Here is a 24716-nt window from a genome sequence, read left to right as displayed (position 1 = left end):
GGGTAAAGTTTGAATTCCCGTTGGCTGCACTTAAACCAGATGGACACCTTTCAGACAATCAGCTACTTAGCATGAAGCTTCAAAACCAAAAGCTGTAATATTAAATCTTTTGTTTTTAACATTGACATACCTTATGATTAATTCCAAGCATTAACAAGGGAGGAATCAGCAACATGTCCTCTTTAAGTAGCGATAACTTAAGTAGCATTAATGACTTTGATATAAATGAGACAGAAATCCTAGACAGACAAAAAAAAGGCCCAAAACAAACAAATCCACAGGGACAGATGATCTCAGAGGGCTAAGAGAGACAGCAATGTGATAACGACCATATAATCTGTCGCAGGGATTTTGGCTGAGGGATAAACATTGGCCCAGGACACAGGGGAGAACGCCGCAGCTCTTCCAGTGGATTCTTTTACGGTCACCTGAGCGAACAGACGGGGCCTCAGTTTAACGCCTCATCTGAAAGACGGCACCTCCCTCAGTACTGCACTGGGAGTGTCAGCCTAGATTTTGTGCTCGAGAGAAAAAAAAAAGAGCAGGGGAGTTCTCCCCAGTGTTCTGGCCAACATTTATCCCTCAACTAACACCTAAAACAGATGATCTGGTCATTTATTCCATTGCTGTTTGTGGAACCTTGCTGTGCGCAAATTGGCTGTTGCATTTCCTACATTACAACAGTGACTGCACTTCAAAAAGTACTTTATTGGCTGTAAAGCGCTTTGGGACGTCCTGAGGTGGTGAAAGGAGCTATATAAATGCAAGTCTTCCTTTCTCAAACAATCCCTCCTCCTAAAAGTTAGCTAGTGTATAGTCTATGGCAGGAGTTCCTTACATAGAAACATAGAAGATAGGAGCAGGAGTAGGCCATTCGGCCCTTCGAGCCTGCTCCGCCATTCAATGTGATCATGGCTGATCATCCAAATTCAGTACCCTGTCCCTGCCTTCTCCCCATATCCCTTGATCCCTTTAGCCTCAAGAAATATATCCAACTCTTTCTAGAATATATTTAATGGACTGGCCTCCACCGCCCTCTGTGGCAGAGAATTCCACAGGTTCACCACTCTCTGGGTGAAGAAATTCCTCCTCATTTCAGTCCTAAATGGCTTACCCCTTATCCTTAGACTATGACCCCTGGTTCTGGACTCCCCGGCCATCAGAAACATCCTTCCTGCATCTAGTCTGTCCAGACCTGACAGAATTTTATAGGTTTCGATGAGATCCCCTCTCAATCTTCTAAACTCCAGTGAGTATAAGCCCAATCGACACAATATCTCCTCATATGTCATTCCTGCCATCCCAGGTATCAGCCTGGTGAATCTTCGCTGCACTCCCTCCATGGCAAGAACGTCCTTCCTCAGGTAAGGTGACCAAAACTGCACACAATACTCAAGGTGTGGTCTCACCAAGGCCCTGTACAACTGTAGCAAGACATCCTTGTTCCTGTACTCAAACCCTCTTGCTACGAAGGCCAACACACCATTTGCCTTCTTAACCTTACTTTTAGAATATTTTCATTTTGGTGTTTTATGTTATCACTGCCTCTCTGATTATTGCATCATAGCCTCCTCGGTACAGAAACGCAGCAATGTGTTTGCAAAACCGCCCCTTTGAATCTGTTGAAGTGTCTGAGAAACTGATAGTACCCACTCTCGTGACTCATGGGAGAGGAAGCAGAATATTGACACTGACTGACCTGCAGCTGAATGATGAGCGACTCCGTCGGCCTCATTGAGTGCTTGTCAAAGGGATCAAACTGCTCGTCCCTCATGATAGACGGCTGGAGGACATACCCACACTTTCCACTCAACATGAACAAGGACTGATTCATTTGCATGGGTTTGTCTGAGAGATGGAGAGAAAAAAAAGCACGCGAGATAAAGATTAGGACAAGATGCCAAAGACAAAAGGCCCGTTTTACACCCACATCGGCAGTAACTGGCCTACAGCCAGTGTTCCCTGTAAGCTGCACAGCCACGCAGCGCTCCAGGGAACCCGTGCAGCCGGCTTTTCAATACAAAAACCACACATGCGCTGTATTTTGAATGGCCCGCGCAGGGCCAAACGAAATTAGAGGGAACATTGCCTGCAGCTCGTATCAGATCAGGTTTATAACCTATTATTTCTAATCCAGTATGAGACTCGAGCGAGGGGTGAGATTCTGTGCCAGTGCAACACTATGAACTTGAGCTCTGCTGAGAAAGGGGAACTAATGCAATGTCCACTCCACCACAGTCAAAAGCAGTGCCCACGAACAATATCCTGCATGAAACTAGTGTGGATGAAATCCAAAAAAGAAACAAGGTACTAGATATCAGAGGGCCGATCTGTGTACTCAACGGTAGAGGTCCGAGAAGCAGAGATTTCCTTTAAGCCCATGATAGCTGCGCAGAGTCCCTGATGCATACTTTCAGACAAGGGTCATAGAGACAATCTCTGCCCCCATGACTCTACCCTCCTTCCCTTCTGTGTGGTTGCATATTAATGTCATGGGATTGCCTCGGGTGAGTGTGGTCATGTTATGGGGAGGGTTAAAGGGCCTTGCTGGTGAAATGAGGGTCACTTCATTGGGTAGGGAATCAGAGGGAGACGAGACACTGAGAAGAATGTGTGTGTGTGTGAGTGAATGGGAGGCGCAGCAGTATAACAACGAGGATAAAAGTAGAATAAAAGAGAAAGTAGTAGGTACCTGGAGTCTGGAAGTTCAATGCCACTAACTGGCTGCCACAGATCCACATGGGCAGGGGGTCATAGTTGGATGAGTCGAGGCGCTGGCCTTTGGGATAGATGCGACTCAGCTGCAGACGGTTGTACTGCAAGAATTTCTTCCCCTTGACTCTGTTCACGTATTTCTCCGCCTTGGTTTCTGGAAATGACGACATATCCCTGTAGCAGGCCCGATCACTCCCAATCTCTGCATCACAAAGAATTACGGGGAAAGGTTATTGCCTTAATGTTTCTTACACGGTCTTCTCACTCATTGCACTCAGGGGAGGGGCAGTCACTCCCATTACTCAGAATCCATGCACCTTGCCCATCTAGCACTGTCCTCACCTTTCGTGTCTGGAAGACTGCATGATCTTGGCAATGTTGCTGATTAGTCCATGTTGGCCGTGTGACCTACACCACATGGCTAGCATGAACCAATGATCAATTCTAGAAAAATGCACAACATGACCAGCTTGCTCTTTAGTCCAAGGCCTGCCTGTGTTCCACTCATCTCCGAGCTTGCTTGTGCCATGCCCAGTCCCAGGCTCCCAGCAGCCCCCTCACCTCCCGTCAACATTGTGCGATTCGAGTTCCTACATTAGTTGTAGTTCCATAACAGCCACAGGTGCGCCAATTTTTTCTGCACCCTCTGGCCCCTCTCACTTTTTCTGCTACCAACTTAACCGCCACACTGATCCCCATTAGACCTGCACCTTTGGTCCAACTGGGTAGTTGAGTAGATTATAAAATTATATGCAAAAAAAATTCCAATATCAATAGGTATTATCAAAATTTTGCATAGGGAATGCAAACAAACCTTCCTGCTGTCACAATTTCTGCTCACACTTTTCTTTCAACATTTATCATTGTAAATCGCTGTGTCAACATTTCCCATTCAATTTTTCTATGTCAACGGTCACAATGTAATTATAAGCTATGGCCACTAGGTGGCTCTGTGGGCCGAGTTACTTTAGTCTCTTCCCCAGCTCTGTCGTCATCTTGCATACAATAAAGACTTAGATTCATCAAATGGCCATGGGCAGTAATTGCTATTGTTAGGATAGTGTAAGGGTCAGATCACCGTTTGACCATAGGGGCAACCACAATTCTGTTTTTAGTTAACAACCACATACCCTCACGTTCAGGCCAGGGTTGGGGGGAGCGGGGGCGGGAGATGGAGGTTTCAGTGGATAGAAATCAGGAGTAGAAACTCCATTTTGTTTTCTCTCTCTCTAGCCTGGGGGCACTTAAGCCAATACACAATAGCCAATTGGTCAACTACTGACCAAGAATCTAATCGAGGACCATCTGATGTTTGAGGCCCAGTAATACACTAAGCAGTGATCCATTACGGGATAGACATTTTTGATTACAGAGTTATAATGACTGAAGGAGGGTTTGGTCACATGTTAGAAATGTTCGTGGTAGAGTAACTCTCACACTGAACAAACTAATCCAGAATAGCACACATTCCAGTAATTCTGTTCACTAATCGGTATGTTGTGGCGGATCGCCACCTAAACGGGCGCAATCCACTTTTCCGTCCGTGGACAATAAATCGGGCACCTTGCCTTTAAGAAGCATGCTGCCTTTAAGGCATGACAAAGGAGCGGGCGTCGCCCTCAGTGTGTACACAAAAGCACGGGCGTCGCCCTCATTCTGTTTTCGGGTTTAGCAGAGAGAAGAGCTGGGGCAGCCATCTCTCAAGAGAATGTAATAAAAAGCCATGTGTTCCTCAGATCGGTTCGGCCTCCATTCGTGTTCCGCGGCAGCCTCAACAATGTCCTGATTTTAAAATAGAGGAATCCACCTCCTTAAACCTACGCCAACAGGAAGTGTACTGTGCCAGCTCTCCCCTCCCACACTGCCCACTCACAAGACAAGGGTTCGTATCCAGGCAGCAATGTGCCCAGCCCAGGGACTCGCCCAGTGGGAGAGGGAGCACAATCAAAATATAAATCAACAGAACGCCAGAATTTCAACTGGGGTCACCAGTCAACCGGTGCCAGTGACCTACAGTGAACAGGCTGGTCGCTTTCCTTAACATCACTTACTTTCTTCATCAAAAGGGACAGGTCTGCAGTACACGACCAGGTCAGAGAGTTCCAGGGCAATCTTCTTTCTACGCTCCATCATCTTCCCTTCTTCCTTCTAAGGAATGACCAAACCACATGTCTATAGCTTTACAATAAGATTTTCCGACACATTTATTGAACACACTAATTATCCACAACCTCCGTGACCTCATTATCCCAGTAAGGATTGTCATCCCAGACTCTGTGCCCCAGCGAGAACTCAAAAGTCTTTTGGGGGCGTGGGGGGAATTGAGGGGAAAAAATAATAAATGAAGCCCCTGGTTTAATGAGGATAGTCCTTACTGGGATAGTTTCCAGTCTACTGGTTCTCACTGGGGTACAGTTTCCGGGATGTCTGTTCTCGCTGGGGTACAGGTTCTGGGATGCCCATTCTCACTGGGGTACAGTTTCTGGGATATCCGTTCTCTCTGGGGTACTGGTTCAGGGATGTCCGTTCTCTCTGGGGTACTGGTTCAGGGATGTCCGTTCTCTCTGGGGTACTGGTTCAGGGATGTCCGTTCTCTCTGGGGTACTGGTTCAGGGATGTCCGTTCTCACTGGGGTACTGGTTCAGGGATATCCGTTCTCACTGGGGTACTGGTTCAGGGATATCCGTTCTCACTGGGGTACAGTTTCTGGGATATCCGTTCTCACTGGGGTACAGTTTCTGGGATGCCCATTCTCACTGGGGTACAGTTTCTGGGATGCCCATTCTCACTGGGGTACTGGTTCAGGGATATCCGTTCTCACTGGGGTACAGTTTCTGGGATATCCGTTCTCACTGGGGTACAGTTTCTGGGATATCCGTTCTCACTGGGGTACTGGTTCTGGGATGCCCATTCTCACTGGGGTACAGTTTCTGGGATATCCGTTCTCTCTGGGGTACAGTTTCCGGGATATCCGTTCTCACTGGGGTACTGGTTCAGGGATGTCCGTTCTTGCTGGGGTACAGTTTCCGGGATGTCCGTTCTCGCTGGGGTACAGTTTCCGGGATTCCCGTTCTTGCTGGGGTACAGGTTCTGGGATATCCGTTCTCACTGGGGTACTGGTTCAGGGATGACGATCCTTACTGGGGTAAGCAGCCTAGGCGAGTTGCTGCAGTGTATCCTGCAGATAGCTTGCGTCGGACAGGTGCAGAGAGAGAAAAGTAGAGCGTACATTTTCCGACTTTGGAAGGGTGGTGAGCAATGCTCCCCGTAGTTCTTTTTGGGTGCGCGGCCCCTTTAAGGGACTGTGCGGACCATTCAAATTACCGCGCATGCGCGTCTTTTGCGATTGGAACGCAATGGAGCCGGCTGCATGGGAAATGCAGAGAGCTGCGCTGCTGCACAGCTAAGCGGGGCGAGCAATGGCGCCGAGCAATTCTTCCGTTAATCCGCGCGGCTGCGCAGCGCCCTGGAGGTCCCGCGCAGGCCGCTTGCCAGTGTCGCAATGGAAAAAACAAAAATTTGACTGGGCCGCGCAGCCCCTTAAAGCAGCCGCGTATCCAAAAGAAAAACAAAGGGAACACTGGTGGCGGAGACGCCTCCCGTGGATCCAGGCCGGCGTGCATCAGAAAACCTGCCACCTGCGAGTTTACATCCGTTGAAATCATTGTGGCCAAACCCAGAATGGGAAAACCTACCCCGAACGTGAAATTCAGTTGCGTGAGATCCCAGTTACCCAAAAAAAACATGTTCCATCACGGCCGCTAAAGTAGGAGAGGAGAAACCAAAGGTGAGGCTGTTTCCTTTCAGCGGGCGAACTCACCCTGGCATCGGCGGTCTGTGCTGCTTCCCGGATCTTGGTCACCCAATCATTCAGATCTTCCAGCGATTCTGCCGCCAGGTCCATTGTCCTGCCCGAGTTGGCGAACGAGCCCGTATTTATCTTAAAAACATACTGACGACTGCCTTTCCCTTCCGGGTGGACAGCTGCAACGAGAGAAGAGGAGTGAATAAAGTACCGATCCAATGGAATGGCTGAGCTACAAAATACGACTGGCTGAAACAAATCCCGCCTCCCGACACCGATTCCTCAATAAAAAACGATGTAGTTCCAATCAGCGCGGGAACTTGCTTTGGTGTTTAGAACAACGGCCAGCCCTGTTGCAAAATCAAAGCCTACTGTAGACGCTGCTTGGCTAAATTTTCTCTCTCTTGTTCCAAAGACTCTTAAGCTCGTAAAGCTGACTGCTCCAACTATCCTGGGCTGAAAGCGCCCATGCGCTATGCTGAAAATATACTGTACTGATGACCGGTGCTGGAAGGAGCGCAAAGCTTCTTGACGTGAGGTCAGTAACTGCTCACCCTCATTGTCTGCTCTTTTACCCCTGAGTGCCAGACAACTGTTTGGCTGAGAGAATGGAAAAGGTGGGTCCTTGCCAATGCTGCTCTGTAATCAGCTGGCAGATGTACAAGAGCGGCCTCTCAAATGGATGCAAATGTCTCCACTGGCCTTCATGGAAGTATCTGGCACAGGGCCTTCCCATGATGAGACAACCAAGATTTGAATTCGCCACGTGGGAATCATGAATTGTAACCGCGTCACTCCGCTACCTTTAAGTGCACATCTTTTGGGCTTAAGTCAGTGGTCTGATGACTCATTTCCAGCCCTCGGTCTAAGCTACACTCCATCTACTAACATGGGTTACATTGCTGTTTGTGGGACCTTGCTGTGCGCAAATTAGCTCCTGTGTTTCCCAGCAGTGACCACACTTCAAAAATAGTTCATTGACTGTAAAGCATCCAAGGTCGTGAAAGGCGCTATACAAATGCAAGTCTTTCTTTTCTTTATGGGTTGATATGCTCTCCCCTCCCTCTGAGGGAGTGCTCAACTTCCACTCAAGATCAGAGGCTGAATTCATTATTTCAATGGAACTGGGGACGTCTACTAGGGCGACGCTCGCGTTTCTCATTGGACCAGCAAAGCTGCCCCTCAGACGGACTCCAGCCAGCGTTATTGGCCGTGTCTGAAGGAGGTGAGTGAGGTTTTACCAAAACGATCTGCACTACTCACCAATCTGACAGGAAGGTACCTCCAGAACTCCTCTCAGCATGTCTCCAAGAGGGCTGTTTTCACTAAGGGGCTGCAAATGGAGGCAAGAACAGGGAGAATAAGTACCACGCAAGGCAACTCATCCGAATCCTTTTGTGCTGTTCAAGCTCAAGACATCAAAGATGCCTTTTCTACAGTCGCGGAAATTCCTGTAGCATCAAATTAGAGCTTTAAAAAGAGAGAAAAAAAGAAATTCTCCATTTAAAACATTCCGACATGAGATACGTTTTTCCAGCCTCGTTTCAATTCCTCGTCGTCTTCTCGACAGAACAAATTTCTATGGAACAACTCTGCCCCTAATTCAGTGCTAAATTAGCAACCTCTTCCAGAAAGGTGACAAAAAGGCTGATGAGGGAATTGGAGCAGTATCAAATTTTGCAGTATGGGTACTCCTCTGATGTCAGGGCTGAGGCAAGTTGTTGGGACAGAGTAACATAGAAACATAGAAGATTGGAGCAGGAGTAGGCCATTCGGTCCTTCGAGCCTGCTCCGCCATTCAATGAGATCATGGCTGATCATCGAAACCCTAGCACCCGGTCCCTACACCGACAGCCATCCCACCCAAGCCCTATCCCCGTAACCCCGTAACCCCACGTATTTAATCCCCCCTAACACTAAAGGTCAATTTTTACCATGGCCAATCAACCTAACCCGCACATCTTTGGACTGTGGGAGGAAACCGGAGCACCCGGAGGAAACCCACGCAAACACGGGGAGAATGTGCAAACTCCACACAGACAGTCACCCGAGGCCGGATTTGAACCCGGGTCCCTGGCGCTGTGAGGCAACAGTGCTAACCACTATGCCACCGTGCTGCCCAAGAGCTTTACTCTCCATCCGACCAGGGAGTGTAGAATGGGCCTATATTCTCTGGAGTTTAAATGAATAAGAGGTGACCTCATTGATACGTATAAAATTCTTAGAGGGCTTGACAGGGTAGATGCTGAGAGGTTGTTTCCCCTGGCTGGAGAGTCTAGAACCAGGGGTCACAGTCTCAGGATAAGGGGTCGACCATTTAGGACTGAGATGAGGAGAACCTTCTTTACTCAGAGGGTTGTGAATCTTTGAAATTCTCTACGCCAGAGGGCCGTGGACGCTCAGTTGATGAATATATTCAAGACTGAGATCGATAGATTTTTGGGCACTAAGGGAATCAAAGGATATGGGGATCGGGCGGGAAGGTGGAGTTGATGTAGAAATTCAGCCATGAATGGAGGAGCAGGCGCGAGGGGTCATGTGGCCTACTTGTACTCCTATTTCTATTGTTCTTATACTGACACTGGCCGCCAAAAATTGAAGAAGCATTCCATTTCTCAGAATGAACATGCTTCACCTTGATGAACATAAAAAAGAATCTCCCAATTAATAAAGAATGTTTTTGCAGAGTTAATTTGCATAAGATGGTCAGATCGTGTTATATCTGAAAGCTAGGCTAAGACTCCAGTGCAGTGCTGAGGGAGTGCTGCACTGTCGGAGGTGCTGTCTTTCGGATGAGACGTTAAACTGAGGCCCCGTCTGCTCTCTCTCAGGTGGACGTAAAAGACCCCATGACACTATTTCGAAGAAGAGCAGGGGTGTTATCCCCGGGTGTCCTGGCCAATGTTTATCCCTCAATCAACATAACAAAAACAGATTATCTGGTCATTATCACATTGCTGTTTGTGGGAGCTTGCTGTGCGCAAATTGGCTGCCACGTTTCATTCATTACAACAGTGACTACACTTCAAAAAGCACTTCATTGACTGTAAAGTACTGTGGGGCGTCCAGAGGTCGTGAAAGGTGCTATAGAAATGCAAGTCTTTCTTTCTTTTTATGGAGTGAAAATCCTGCCCTGTACGCAAATGAAACAGGGTTTAAATCCATCACATATGGGGCCTAAAGATGCTAACCTCATGGGACAACACATTATTATTATTTTGCATGGAATGCAAATATCAATGGAGATAGCATAATTCTTTTGTTTCAGAGGCAAGTGGTCTCGTGCGCAACTAGATCAAAGCATCTTACCACTCTCTCTGGTTCCGAAGTACTTGGGCTCGTTATCTCTTCCACGTAGTTAGCAGGGAACCAAAGCTGTCGTTTACCTCCATAGTCTCCTTTCCACCTGCATAATAAATTGGAAAGAGATCAGTCAGGAGATAAATTGGGAAGAGATCAGTCAATGTACAGAGCGGAGAGACATCAGTAGGAATCTAAAATTGGGCAGGTGGGGTGGGGGGTGGCGGATAGGAAGATGATATAAACTGGAGAATAGTCATTTAATTAGTAATTTATCTCATCGTTGTTGTTGGTACCTTCATGTGTTCAAAATGGCTTCTGTCTTGGTCTGCATAATCGTGAGTATGCGTCAAAGTAATTAATTCCAGGTGAAGAACTTTGGTGCATTTTGGAGACGTGATAAATGCAAGTTATTTCTACTCTCTTTCTCTATTTAGCCCCCAACACTCACATACATCCACTTTCCCTCGCTTTGCATGTCATCTTCCGGGGTAAATTAATCCAGGCACAGGGTTCATCGTAACTTCCACCAGCAATGATTCACATCAGGTAATGGGAAGGGTGCTTGGACCAATGGTCTTTCCCCCTCAAGCCAATGGTGTGCCTGAAAACGGATAAATCCTTCGCAACAACAACTTGCATTTATATAGCGCCTTTAACATAGTGAGACGTTCCCCGGGCGCTTCACAGGCGCGTAATCAGACAAAATTTGACACCGAGCCATGTAAGGCGATATTAGGACAGCGGGTCAAAATGATAGGTTTTAAGGAGAGTCTTAAAGGAGGAGAGAGAGGTCGAGAGGCGGGGAGGTTTAGGGAGGGAGTTCGGAGCTTAGGGCCAAGCTGAAGGCATGGCCGCCAATGGTGGAGCGCTACAAATCGGGGATACGCAAGAGGCCAGAATTGGAGGAGTGCAGAGATCCTGGAGCATTGTAGGGCTGCAGGAGGTTGCAGAGATATGAGGTGAGATTTAAATTCCTCCTCTACTCCCAACTATTTGCCCCTGACCTCAAATCTAGAAGAGGACTCCCACTGTACCAGTGTGAACAAGTCATTCTCAGGTGCTCTCTGAACAAGATTGAAAGGGTTCAGTGTCAATTTGCGTCATTACGGGTAGTCGTGTGCCCTCCAGGTGGTTGGATAACACCCTCCCCACCACAGAGCTCATGTTAAGACCCCAGTGAGCACCAGATTCGAAGTTTGGTGCTGGAGGTGAAAGGTCAGGGTGTCAATCCTTCCACACCGAGACCTCCATCAAATTGCTTACAGACTAAAATGAAATCATTTTGAAATTGTTTAGTCCAAGGCAAAAGATTTTAAGAGTTATGTATACATTGCACACTTAACTAAACAAGGAGGTTCGCCAAACATAACATTTTTTTTTAACTTTATTGAACGTGGCCAAGCACAGCAAACAATGGAATAGTTAGAAATTGTCCACAATCAGTGCAGTCATTGTTTAACACGCAGCCTGATAACACTCCCACAGCCTGCAGTAGGCCAAGGGATCATCTGAAGCTGAAACTCTTTCAGGCCCAAATGGATCATCGTTTTCTCAGACCGAAACCAGTGTCTGGAAAAAAAAGCAAGACGTCCTAGAAAAAAAAATTGGTAGCCACAGAATGTTCTGGAATCCCTTCTGGAGTGTTGTTGGAGCTGCACTCATCCAGACAAGTGGAGAGCATGCCATCACACTCCTGACTTGTGCCTTGTAGATGGTGGCAAGACTCCTCAAAGCCTTGTCACCATCTACAAGGCACAAGTAAGGAGTGTGATGGAATACTCTCCACTTGCCTGGATGAGTGCAGCTCCAACAACACTCAAGAAGCTCGACACCATCCAGGACAAAGCAGCCCGCTTGACTGGTACCCCAGCCACCACCTTAAACATTCACTCCCTCCACCACCGGCGCACTGTGGCTGCAGTGCGTACCATCTACAAGATGCACCGCAGCAACTCGCCAGGGCTTCTTTGCCAGCTCCTCCCAAACTCACAACCTCTACCACCTAGAAGGACAAGGGCAGCAGGCGCATGGGAACACCATCACCTGCAACTTCCCCTCCAAGTTACAAACCATCCTGACTTATAAGTATATATCGCCGATCCTTCATCGTCGCTGGGTCAAAATCCTGGAACTCCCTCCCTAACAGCACTGTGGGAGTACCTTCACCACACGGACTGCAGCAGTTCAAGAAAGCGGCTCATCACCACCTTCTCGAGGGCAATTAGGGATGGGTAATAAATGCTGGCCTAGCCAGCAACGCCACATCCCAGGAATGAATAACAAGAAAATGTTAGTCAAATCCATTCAGATAAACACAAGTCAGTAATCAGGGAACGGGACATAGAAGATAGGAGCAGGAGTAGGCCATTCGGCCCCTCGAACCTGCTCCGACGGGACGGGGGATGGGGGCTAATATATCAACATCTAGGATTTCAGGGGAAAGGAGGGTTGCTACTTAACCCACATCTTCCCATCATCCAGATTATCTGACCTTTAGTAAAGTGGACAGTGCAAATGATGTGAAGTAACAGGGCTAAGGAAAGCCTTGGGCCTAGGGGGGAGGGGAGGAAGAGCGATCTCTGCAGGCAGAGCAAACAGAAGAAATCTTCCACTTTAGTTTCACCCTGAATGTAAAAGGAAAAAGATTTTTTACTTTAAATGGCCAGGACAGTAAGAAGGGGTCGCTTAACAGTCGCTGAACACAGGGTCTTTGCTGTATTGTTGAGGTATTCTAAACACTACAAGATCGGTGTCAGACAAACAGAAAACAAGCAAACATGTTGTTATGTAAGTTAGTAAAAGAGATGAGGTGTAGGAAGTAAACAGGAGGTCCTCTGCTGACTTCCTGTTCCGCATTCAGCAATAAAGCTGGTCAAAGCTATCCCTGGGTGCCACCAGGAGTGTAGGAACAGGAGTAGCCATTCAGCCCCATTCAATTAGATCATGGCTGATCTGTATCCTGACTTCATCTAGCTGCCTTGGTTCCGTAACCCTTCACAGAATCACAGAAATCACAGAAACCCCACAGTGCAGATAGAGGCCATTTCGGCCCATCGAGCCTGCACCGACACATATCCCACCTGATCCCCATAACCCCTACACCAACACATATCCCACCCTATCCCCGTAACCCCACGTATTTAATCCCCCTAACACTAAGGGTCAATTTATCATAGCCAATCAACCTAACCCGCACATCTTTGGACTGTGGGAGGAAACCGGAGCACCCGGAGGAAACCCACGCAAACACGGGGAGAATGTGCAAACTCCACACAGACAGTCGCCCGAGGCCGGATTCGAACCCGGGTCCCTGGCGCTGTGAGGCAACAGTGCTAACCACTATGCCACCGTGCTGCCCCTTACCTAACCCTTACCTAACAAAAATCTATCAATCTCAGTTTTGAAATTTTCAACTGACCCCCCCAGCCTCAACAGCTTTTTGGGGGAGAGAGTTCTTGATTTCCACTACCCTTTGTGTGAAGAAGTGCTTCCCGATTTCACTCCTAGCCCAAATGTAAAAATTATGCCGCCTTGTTCTGGACTCCCCCCACCAGAGGCAATAGTTTCTCTCCATCTACCCCATCAACTCCTTTAATCATCTTATAAACGCCTCAATTAGATCACCCCTTATTCTTCTATATTCGAGGGAATACAAGCCTCGTCTATGCAATAGTTTCATTCAATAAAGAACAGGCTCCAGGCCTTGCGCAGGAGATGCAACACCTGCCCTTTGACCCTGTCCCTTCCCATCGTCCAGGGCCCCAAACACCCCTTCCAGGGGAAACAGCGATTTACTTGTATTTCTTGCAATTTAATATACTGTATTCGCTGCTCACGATACGGTCTCCTCTACATTGGGGAGACCAAATGGAGACCGAGTGACCACTTTGCGGAACACCTCCGTTCAGTCCGCAAGCGGCACCCCGCGCTTCTTGTCGTCTGTCATTTTAATTTTCCGTCCCAGTCTGACCTCTCCGCCCTTGGCCTCTTACACTGTTCCAATGATGCTCAACGTAAGCTCGAGGAACAGCACCTCATCTTTCTATTAGGCACTTTATGGCCTTTGGGACTCAACATTGAGTTCAACAATTTCAGATCATAACCTCTGCCCCCATTTTTTCGGACGGCAGCTGTTGCTGATGATTCTGATATTCCCATTTACACCTCCTCTAGACCCATCTTTTGTTTCTTTACTTGTCCCATTACCATCTCCTTTCGCCTTGCACCATCATCCCTTTAGTCATTTCATCTCTCCCGCCTTCCACCCTATCACAGGCCTTCCCTTTTGTTCTTTCCTCCCCTCCCCCCTTTCCCTGCCTCTGTACTAGTTTAAAACCTGTTACATCTCTATAACGTTTTCCAGCTCTGACAAAGGGTCATCGACCTGAAACGTTAACTTTGTTTAAGAACATAAGAAATAAGAGCAGGAGTAGGCCATACGGCCCCTCGAGCCTGCTCCGCCATTCAGTGAGATCATGGCTGATCATCGACCTCAACTCCACCTTCCCACACTATCCCCATATCCCTTGATTCCCTCTCCACAGATGCTGCCTGACCAGCTGAGTATTTCCATCATTTTCTGATTCTATTCCAGGCCTTACTTCAGTTAAAATGAAGCTTTCCGTGTGAATGCCATGAGCAAAGGGATCTCGGAGTACAAATACACAAATCGTTAAAAGTAGCGACACTGGTTAGCAAGGCCGTAAAAAAAGCAAAACAAGCACTCGGGTTTATTTCTAGAGGGATACAATTGAAAAGTAGTGAAGTTATGCTAAACTTGTATCGAACCTTGGTTAGACCACACTTGGAGTACTGCGAACAGTTCTGGTCGCCATATTATAAAAAGGATATAGAGGCACTGGAGAGGGTGCAGAGAAGATTTACAAGGATGATACCAGAAATGCGAGGGGATACATATCAGGAAAGGATGAACAGGCTGGGTCCCTTTCTCTTGAAAAAAGAAGGCTGAGGGGCAACCTAATAGAGGTCTTTAAAATGATGAAAGGTTTTGATAGAGTGGATACAGAGAGAATGTTTCCACTTGTGGGGAACAGCATAACTAGAGGCCGTCAATATTAGATAGTCACCAAGAAATCCAATAGGGAATTCAGAAGAAACTTCTTTACCCAGAGAGTGGTGAGAATGTGGAACTCGCTACCACAGGGAGTGGTTGAAGCGAATAGTATAGATGCATTTAAGGGGAGGCTGGACAAGCATATGAGGGAGAAGGGAATAGAGGGTTATGCTGATAGAGTTAGAGGAGGAAAGACGGGAGGAGGCTCGAGTGGAGCATAAACGCCGGCATGGACTGGTTGGGCCGAATGGCCTGTTTCTGTGCCGTATATCCTATGGGATCCTATTTAATCCTACGTAGCTTACCATCCCCCATCCTGTTTGTCCACATTCTGAATGATGGAGTGTTTGCAGAAGGAGAGCTCGTCATCCCGCTGTGCCTTGTAGTCATACATCGCTTTCACTGTGCACTGTAACACAAAATCAACACGAGGCCACGTTATAACCGCTGACTGACCACTTGCTGTCAGAGAGGCCCTGGCACAGACTGCACATGCGTACATATAAAAAAAGCTGCGGCAAGGATAGTGACATTTGTCTCCGGTCTCCTTCATGCTTACTATAAACTGAAACAGTGGCTGCATTGGAGTGATCCAGCTATTGACTCAATCTCACTGCACACCATACCTGCCCCCTGTATCAACACTGCCTGTAGAGGAAGTAATTTGGGCCAAGGGGAAGGAGGTTTGAGAGTTAATTTGACACACTTGCTAGTTATTGTGTAGAAGGGAAACATTGGCATATATTTCCTGAAATAAGTTCTGGAAGATGGGGGGTGATGAGGACGATGTTACATCAACAATCAATTCTTCAACATCTAAGTTACTATTGACACAGGTGCTGTAGTTCCAGATTGTTCCCAGCATGTGGCGCTGTAACCAGCTCTTACATTAATGGGCTAGAAATTCGGTGCCTTAACGCCTCCCGTTAGCGCCTCCGCGGGGGCGATAACAGGGCGTTAAGGACTTACTGCTCGGACGCGGCGATGTTACCGCCGCCCGCGAAATTCACCTGGCGGTTTGCGGCAGCGGTAACCCCTGCGCTCGGAGATCGTGACGTCATCCGGCTGCGCATGGCCCCAGTAGCGCCCCGGACCCGAAATTCATTTCCGTCCCCTGCGGCATTGCTGGGCGATGACACCGACAGCTGCAGGAGACGCTGAGTGGGAGGCCGGGCGCTTCGGGGGCGATACCTAAAGGCGAGGTGGCCGAGATAGGTTTTTTAAAAAATCTGAAATGCTGTTTGTGTTTTTTTATTTGTTTCGTCGCTACCCATCGACCAGCCCGGCACTCTGCTGCAGTGCATCGGGCTGATCAGGCCGCATCGCGGCTGCCGTCCGGGACCAGGCAAGTTTTTTCCTCGCAGAGCCTGCAGCGATGGCCCTTCCCTTTAAAGGAGGGAAGGAGCCTTCCAACGTGGCAGCGCTGCACACCTACCTGCTTGATCTAACGCTCCACTTCCTTCCTGGAGCGCAAAACTCGAATTTTAAAAAAGTTGAGAAACATTAGTGCCTGGCGCTAATTTTCTCAACTTTTAAAAGTTAGCACCCAAAACAGGTTATAATGAATTTCTCGCCCATAGAATTACATAGATTGTAGAACACAGAAACAGACCATTCATCCCAACTGGTCCATGCTGGTGCTAACGTTCTACACCAGCCTCCTCCCACCCCATTTATCTCACCCTATCAACATATCCTTCTGTTCCTTTCTCCCTCATGTGTGCATCTAGCTTCCTCTTAAATGCATCTATGCTATTTGCCTCAACCACTCCTTGTGGTAACGAGTTCCACATTCTAACCACTCTCTGGGTAAAGAAGTTTCTCCTGAATTCCCTATTGGATTTATTTGTGACTATTTATTTATGGCCCCTAGTTTTGATCTCCTACGTAAGTGGAAACATTGCCTCTACATCTACCTTCATAATCTTAAAGGCCTCTATTAGGTCAGCCCTCAGCCTTCTCTTTTCTGGAGAAAAGAGTCTTGCATATGGCCCTTCCCATCCACAAATCTTATTTCCTGCAGTCACAGTTGTTGAGCGATATTCTTTTGTCAACATTTAAAATGCAAACTTGCTACATTTCCAGCACAGGCACGATGGACGGAATGGCTTCCTTCTGTGCTGTATCATTCTATGATTCAATAATAAACATTTTATAATGTGCGTTCCTATGCAGACAGTAGTGTCTGATAGACCTGCCGTTGTCTTCGGTCCCCGTCACAAACTCCGTTCCTTAGTCACCGACTCCATCCCTCTCCCTGCCAACTGTCTGAGGCTGAACCAGACGGTTCGCAACCTTGGTGTCATATCTGACCCCGTGATGAGCTTCCGACCACATATCCACACCATCACTAAGACTGTCTATTTCCACCTCTGTAACATCGCCCGACTCCACCCCTGCCTCAGCTCATCCGCTGCTGAAACCCTCATCCATGCCTTTGTTACCTCTAGACTTGACTATTCCAACGCACTCCTGGCTGGCCTCCCACATTCCACCCTACGTAAACTTGAGGTCATCCAAAACTCGGTTGCCCGTGTCCTAACTCGCGCCAAGTCCCGTTCGCCCATCACCCCTGTGCTCGCTGACCTACATTGGCTCCTGGTTAAGCAACACCTCGATTTTAAAATTCTCATCCTTGTTTTCAAATCCCTCCATGGCCTCGCCCCTCCCTATCTCTGTAATCTCCTTCAGCCCCACAACCCCCCGAGATATCTGCACTCCTCTAATTCTGGCCTCTTGCGCATCCCCGATTTTAATCGCTCCACCATTGGCGGCCGTGCCTTCAGCTGCCGAGGCTCTAAGCTCTGGAATTTCCTCCCTAAACCTCTCTGCCCTCTCCACCTCTCTATCCTCCTTTAAGACGCTCCTTAAAACCTACCTCATGTGCCCAAATATCCCTTATGTGGGTGGGTGTCAAATTTTATTTGATAACGCTCCTGTGAAGCGGCTTGGGATGTTTTACTACGTTACAGGCGCTATATAAATGCAAGTTATTGTTGTCGATGCTGCAGTATCATCTCACCTAGCTCCCGGTCCTATTCCTCGACTGCTGTTCAGCCCCAAAGCAGCAGGAGATTCCTGCATGCGTTTAATATCTGTGCCTGTAAATGAACAATTCCTGGCCTTAAGACTTTGTGCCTCCTCAGGTTTGGGGCTACAGGGCTTTCTGCGTGCAAGTCTGGAATGCTCCTCCACTCAAACGGCCTGCTCCCTCCAGTCTGGTCCAGTCCTGCTGTTTTACGACTCCGCGACTTTGCGCCTTCCATCTCGAGCTGTTTAAAGTTGATTTTCGTGCCACCTTCTCAGCTGCCCCGGCCTGCTCCATCCCAGCATCCCATCCATTTCATTTATTTTAGGGCAGTTCTGGCACGACCATCCCAGGGCAATAGAGAGATTGGGCGGGGAGGGTGCTGTGAGAGGTCAGGTAGCGGGGTAGCCAGAGGTCGATGCAGGAGAGAACATAAGAACAGAAATAGGAGCAGGAGTCGGCCATTTGGCCCTTCGAGCCTGCTCCACCATTCAACAAGATCATGGCTGATCTCCTACCTCAACTCCACCTTCCCGCACTATCCCCATATCCCTTTGATTCCCTTCGTTCCCAAAAATTTATCGACCTCTGTCTTGAATATACTCAACGACTGAGCATCCACAGCTCTCTGGGGTAGAGAATTCCAAAGATTCACCACCCTCTGAGTGAAGAAATTTCTCCTCATCTCAGTCCTAAATGGCTGACTCTTTATTCTGTGACTATGACCCCATGTTCTAGATTCCCCAGCCAGGGGAAACATTTTCCCAGCATTAACCCTGTCAAGCCCCTTAAGAATTTTGTATGTTTCAATTAGATCACCTCTCATTCTTCTAATCTCTAAGGAATATAGGCTTAGTCTACTTAATCTCTCCTCATAGGGCAATCCCCTCATCCCAGGAACCAGTCTAGTGAACCTTCGTTGCACTCCCTCTAAGGCAAGTGTGTCTTTCCTTAGGTAGGGAGACCAGAACTGTACACAGTACTCCAGGTGTGGCCTCACCAATGCCCTGTAAAATTGCAGTAAGACTTCTTTACTCTTATACTTTAATCCCTTTGTAACAAAAGCTAACATACCATTTGCTTTCCTAATTGCTTGCTGTACCTGCATGTTAACTTTCTGTGATTCATGTACAAGGACACCCAGGTCCCTCTGAGTGCAAACATTTCCCAGCCTCTCACCATTCAAAAAATATTCTGCTTTTTTGTTTTTCCCACCAAAGTGGCTAACTTTACACCTTCCCCACATTGTATTCCATTTGCCATGTTCTTGCCCACTCAGTCAACCTGTCTATACCTCTCTGCAGCCTCTTTGTGTCCTCCTCACAGATTACTTTCCCGCCTAACTTTGTATCATTAGCAAACTTGGATACGTTACACTCAATCCCTTCATCTAAGTCATTAATATAGATTGTAAATAGCTGAGGCCCAAGCACTGATCCTTGCGGTACCCCGCTAGTTACAGCCCACCAACCTGAAAAGGTCCCGTTTATTCCTACTCTCTGTTTTCTGTCCATGAGTCCTAATTTTGTGCAATAATCTCTTGTGTGGTACCTTAGCGAATGCTTTTTGAAAATCCAAATACACTACATCCACTGGTTCCCCCTTATCCATCCTACTAGTTACATCTTCAAAAACCTCTAACAGATTTGTCAAACACGATTTCCCTTTCATAAAACCATGTCGACTCTGCCTAATCAGATTACGATTTTCTAAATGCCCTGTTACCACATCCCTAATAATAGATTCTAGCATTTTGCCTACTACTGACATCAGGCTAACGGGCCTATAGTTCCCCTTTTTTCTCTTCCTCCTTTCTTAAATTAGTTATGTTTGCTACCTTCCGATCCTTGGGGACTGTTCTAGAATCTGGGGAATTCTGGAAGGTTAACACCAGTGCATCCACTATCTCTGCAGCTACCTCTTTTAAAACCCTAGGATGCAGGTCGTCAGGCCCAGGGGATTTGTTGTCACTTAGTCCCATTAATTTCTCCAGTACTATGTCTTTACTTATACTGATTTCTTCAAGTTCCTCATTCTCTCTAGACCCTTGGTTCCCCATTATTTCCGGAATGTTTTTTGTGTCTTCTACCGTGAAGACAGATACAAAGTATTTGTTTAATGTCTCTGCCATTTCCTTATTGCCCATTATAATTTCTCCTGTCTCTGCCTCTAACGGGCCCATGTTTACTTCACTAATCTCTTCCTATTTACATACCTATAGAAACGTTTATAATCTGTTTTTATGTCTCTTGCTAATTTACTCTCATATTCTAAAATCCTCCCAATCCTCAGGCTTACTACTTTTTTTGGCAAGGTTATAAGCCTCTTCCTTTGATCTAATACTATCTTTAACTTCTCTTGTTAGCCAAGGTTGGACCACTTTTCCTGTGGGATTTTTGTGCCTTAAAGGAATGTATAATTGTTGTAAATTATGTATTAATTCTTTAAATGCTAGCCATTGCTTCTCTACCATCATACCTTTTAATGTAGTTTCCCAATCTACCTTAGCCAACTCACCACTCATACCTACGTAGTTTGCTTTGTTTAGATTTAAGACCCTAGTTTCGGATTTCACTAAATCACTTTCAAACTCAATATAAAATTCTATCATATTATGGTCACTCTTCTCTAAGGGCCCCTTTACTACAAGTGTATTAATTAATCCTTTCTCATTGCACAATACTAGATCTAAAATAGCCTGTTCCCTAGTTGGTTCCTCAACATACTTATCTAGAAAACTATCTTGTATACATTCTATGAATTTGTCCTCCACACTATTACTGCAAATTTGGTTTGCCCAGTCTATACGTAGATTAAAGTCCCCCATGATTACTGTATTACCCTTGTTACATGCGCCTCTAACTTCATGATTTTTACTCTGCCCGACATTACAACTACTGTTTGGGGGGGCCTATAAACAACTCCCACCAATGGGATGAGAGACAGTGAGATGTGGTGGGATAAAGAGATGAGGAGGAATGTGTAGGGATAAAGGGACGGGGAGAGGTGACATGGGGGAATGGGACACGGGGGAAATCTGCCATGAGAGAGAGATAGGCCGGAATTTTACCGGCGCTGAGAGGACGGGATTGGAGGCGGGTCAGCTGTGAAAATGGAAGTGATTGACAGCGGGTAGGGATCCCGCTGTCAACCTGCCTCCATGCGAGTCTCCCAAGTGTCGGGTCTGTCAGCGCTGAAACAGACCCGACACCAAGTGGCCGGGGAGGCAATTTACATCATTAGCTGGATTGTTAAGAGGCATTTAAGTCTTATTTTAAGCTCACCTTTAGATTTTTAGAGTTCGCCAACGGCTTCCCCGCTGCTTGGGGATCACGTCAGGTAAGGAGGTCGGGTGTTGTGTCAGCATGCGATGATTTACTAACTTGACAGCTGCAAATGGTCTATAAAAGCTCCCATTTCATAGGTCTTCACTTTCCAAGCTCAGAAGCTGTAGCTTACTGCATTTGGAAGACAGGTTGACCTTTATGCAGCTAGCAGGTGTTTGGTGCAAACTCCAGTGTCACCTCATTGGAACAACCTCTCTCGCCACTGACAGATCGCTTCTGTCATCTCAACCTCACCTGCCATCTATTCCATCAGCATCGGTGCCCCTTGAAAAAAATCTCAGCTTGGTTCTCAGAATCTCAACACGATCAGCCCCAACACCAGCATCACCGGCACACCAGCGGCACCAACAGCCACACCACCAACCTTCTCCGCAATCCAGGAATGGCCTCACCATGGCCAGATTTACTTCACTTGACCAGGTTGACACCACCCCACACCAACACCATAAAGCATCCATACAATGCCCAAGCCATTCCTTTCATACTCATCGCCATTGTGGGGGGTACCGTTAGGTCTCACCATTCACTGCAACTCACTAAATTACTTCCAAAGGTGCACACAAATCTGTCCAAGAACACAAAGTGTTGAAAATAAAGATCTCAATGTTTGACAACACATTAACAGAAACTTCACATGAACATTGGCTAAAACACCCAAGTGCCTACCCTTGTGTGTTGTTAGTTGGTATGATTGGACTAGGATGAGGGTGAGTGTGAGGGGTAGCTAGTGAGATGGGGAAGCGATAATGTAGATAGAGCGGGATGGGTGGAGGTGCAAGGTAAGTTGGTGTGAGTAAGGATGTGCAGGAGTAGGGTAGGGAAGGCAGAGTGATGGGGATGTAATGAGTGGCACAGCAGGATGAGGCGGAGTGTGGCTTGGCAGTAATGTTTCATGATCTACTGAGATCATTGAAAGTTTCATGCCACTGCAGCCTGGTCCTCCTGACAACATCCCTGCTTGTGCCCTCCTGTGCAATGTGCAACCAGGCTGCGTTAGTCTCCTGGGAGGTCTCTTCCGCCCATTGGAAGGGAAGAGGACATCCCTGCTTGCTGTGACTCCCTCCATAAGCATATGGAGGTAGTCATGGGAGAGCCTGGGTGCAGCCCTGCACCTTTGTGCAGCGCTTGTCAGTGTCTGCAGCATCTCAATGCTGTAGAACACGGACAGCGCAACTGTCAAAATCAGTTTGGACATGGCCCCTTTAAGGAAACCGGTTGATGACGCGCCATCATATGAGATCATCAGACCCGCTTCCTTTTAATTGGCCAGGAACCTTGCTGGGCGGGCTTAACAAGCCCTATCATCGTAAAATCACTTCAACAGAGCGGGGCTGGGACCGTGCTATCGACCCCGGCCGCCCCGGTAGGCAAAATCGCGGCTATAGACTCTCCCTGGGAGAGAGATACAAGGAAACATCAGGGAAGAGCTATGGGGAGAGGGGGGGAAGGAGAGATGGACATAAAAGATAGGGGAAAGACAGGCAGAAGAGGCTGTGGAGAGAGCGATGGGGAGAAACAGATGGGGTGGACAGAAATCGACACAAAGAAAGGAGAAGGTCGCGGAGGCACAAAGAGAACGAAATAGGAGATATGGGCAAGATTGGGAGAGACCAGAGCAGGGGAAGATGGGCGCATGGAATTTAGAGATGGAGAAAAAAGAGGCAAGAACAAGGAAGAGAGGGAGAGAGAGAGGGAGAAGGAAAAGCTCTTATATATAAAGAAATTCCTGCATGCAGTTATATTGAGTCAGTAACCTAAGCTCCCACATCTCATCTAGTCTAAGCACACGGAGCCAAACACATGTAAAATTCAGACATTCATCACTGCCCCACCCATCCCGAAATAAAAAACAAAATGGAAAAGAATGATCTGCCCTTGTTAATGCTTGGGTGCGAGAAAGAAACAAATTTTGCAGTCGTTTGATTTAAGCAGTTTGAATGAAACAGCACGATTTCAATTCAAATAAGCAACTTTGAATTCAGAGAATTACACTGCAAAGTGAAGCTGCAATACGCAGGCTTTTCTCAATCTTTACACTGTACAGAATAATTGGTTTCGAGGCCAGAAGGCATCCCAGGGCTGGGGATCTACTCGAGCTTTCCTCTCGTGGGTCTGAAGCCAGCTCACCCCTTTGAGCGAGCTACAAGCCTGCCACGCAAGCCTTACTGTTGTAGTATCTAATTCCTACCATATGGTGGCTTCACACAAACTCCCACCACGGCTGCGGCCAGTTGCTACGTATAAACTGTTCCAATAGTTACATTGCCGCCTGGTGGGCAGAATGGCAATCCCCAGCAACATGATGAAAGTCTCATTTCTGAGAATTTCTCGTTGATCAAGAACACAGTGCTGCTTCCACACTGGCATCTACCCAACTGTGTGGAAGATTGCCCGGGTATGTCCTACCCACAAAACCCAGGATAAATCTAACTCATCCATTCCCTGACCTATCCCAGCCTCCTCCTAATCATCAATAAAGTGATGGAAGGAGCCATCAATAATGCCATCAAGCAGCACCTACTCACCAATAACCTGCTCACCGATGCTCAGTTCCTGACCTCATCCCAGCCTTTATCCAGACATGGGTACAAGAGCTGAATGCCCGAGAAGAAGTAAGAGTAGTTACCCTTGGCATCAAGGCAGCATTCGACTATGGCGCCAAGGAGCCTTGGCTAAACTGAGGTCAATAGGGATCAAAGGGAAAACCGTCTAATGTCCAGGGTCACATCTGACACAAAGTAAGATGGTTGTGGTTGTCAAGAGGCCAAGGCGTCTCAGCCCCAGGACATCGCTGCAGGAGTTCCTCAGGGACGTGCCCTCGGCCCAGCCAATTTCAGTTGCTTTATTATTGACCTTCCCCCCATCACAAGGGCAGGAGTAGAGCTGTGGCTCAGTGGGTAGCACCCCTCGCCTCTGCGTCAGAAGGTTGTGGGTTCAGGTCCTGCTCCAGAGACTTGAGCACATAAAGCTAGGCTGACACTCCAGTGCAGTACCGAGGGAGCACCGCACTGTCGGGGGTGCCGTCTTTCGGATGTGATGTTAAACCGAGGCCCCGTCTGCTCTCTCAGGTGGACGTAAAAGATCCCAAGGCATTATTTTGATGAAGAGCAGGGGAGTTATTCCCCGGTAGCCTGGCCAATATTTATCCCTCAACCAACATAACAAAAACAGATTATCTGGTCGTTATCACATTGTTGTTTGTGGGAGCTTGCTGTGCGCAAATTGGCTGCTGCGTTTTCCACATTACAACAGTGACTACACTTCAAAAGTACTTCATTAGCTGTAAAGCGCTTTGAGACGTTCGGTGGTCATGAAAGGCGCTATATAAATGCAAATCTTTCTTTCTTTGATTCCTCAATATTCAACTCCGTTCACAACTCCTCCGTTAATGATGTAGTCCATGCCAGCTTACAGCAGGACTTGGATAATGTCCAGTCTTGGGCT

General features: G+C 47.4%; 1 protein-coding gene across 2 annotated transcripts in view; it reads right to left on the bottom strand.

Annotated features, from left to right (window-relative positions):
• The window catches only part of plcg1 (phospholipase C, gamma 1), a 171071-nt gene that overhangs the window by 8923 nt on the left and 137432 nt on the right, over nucleotides 1-24716 (bottom strand). For both annotated transcript variants that reach the window (XR_015080675.1, XM_086005717.1), the window contains exons 21-27: nucleotides 15203-15306; nucleotides 9830-9926; nucleotides 7784-7853; nucleotides 6536-6699; nucleotides 4767-4863; nucleotides 2693-2917; nucleotides 1700-1848 (exon numbers count right to left, since the gene is read on the bottom strand). Coding sequence is in view for 1 of the 2 variants with exons in the window: in XM_086005717.1 (XP_085861843.1) it covers nucleotides 1700-1848; nucleotides 2693-2917; nucleotides 4767-4863; nucleotides 6536-6699; nucleotides 7784-7853; nucleotides 9830-9926; nucleotides 15203-15306 (906 nt within the window). In the remaining variant the exon portion in view is untranslated. The remainder of the gene's footprint in view (nucleotides 1-1699; nucleotides 1849-2692; nucleotides 2918-4766; nucleotides 4864-6535; nucleotides 6700-7783; nucleotides 7854-9829; nucleotides 9927-15202; nucleotides 15307-24716) is intronic.

Source organism: Somniosus microcephalus, chromosome 13 (genome assembly GCF_052327205.1).
Source record: "Somniosus microcephalus isolate GS21.2 chromosome 13, FLI_Smic_1.0, whole genome shotgun sequence".
Taxonomy (NCBI): domain Eukaryota; kingdom Metazoa; phylum Chordata; class Chondrichthyes; order Squaliformes; family Somniosidae; genus Somniosus; species Somniosus microcephalus.
This window is presented reverse-complemented; position numbering and strand designations above follow the sequence as displayed.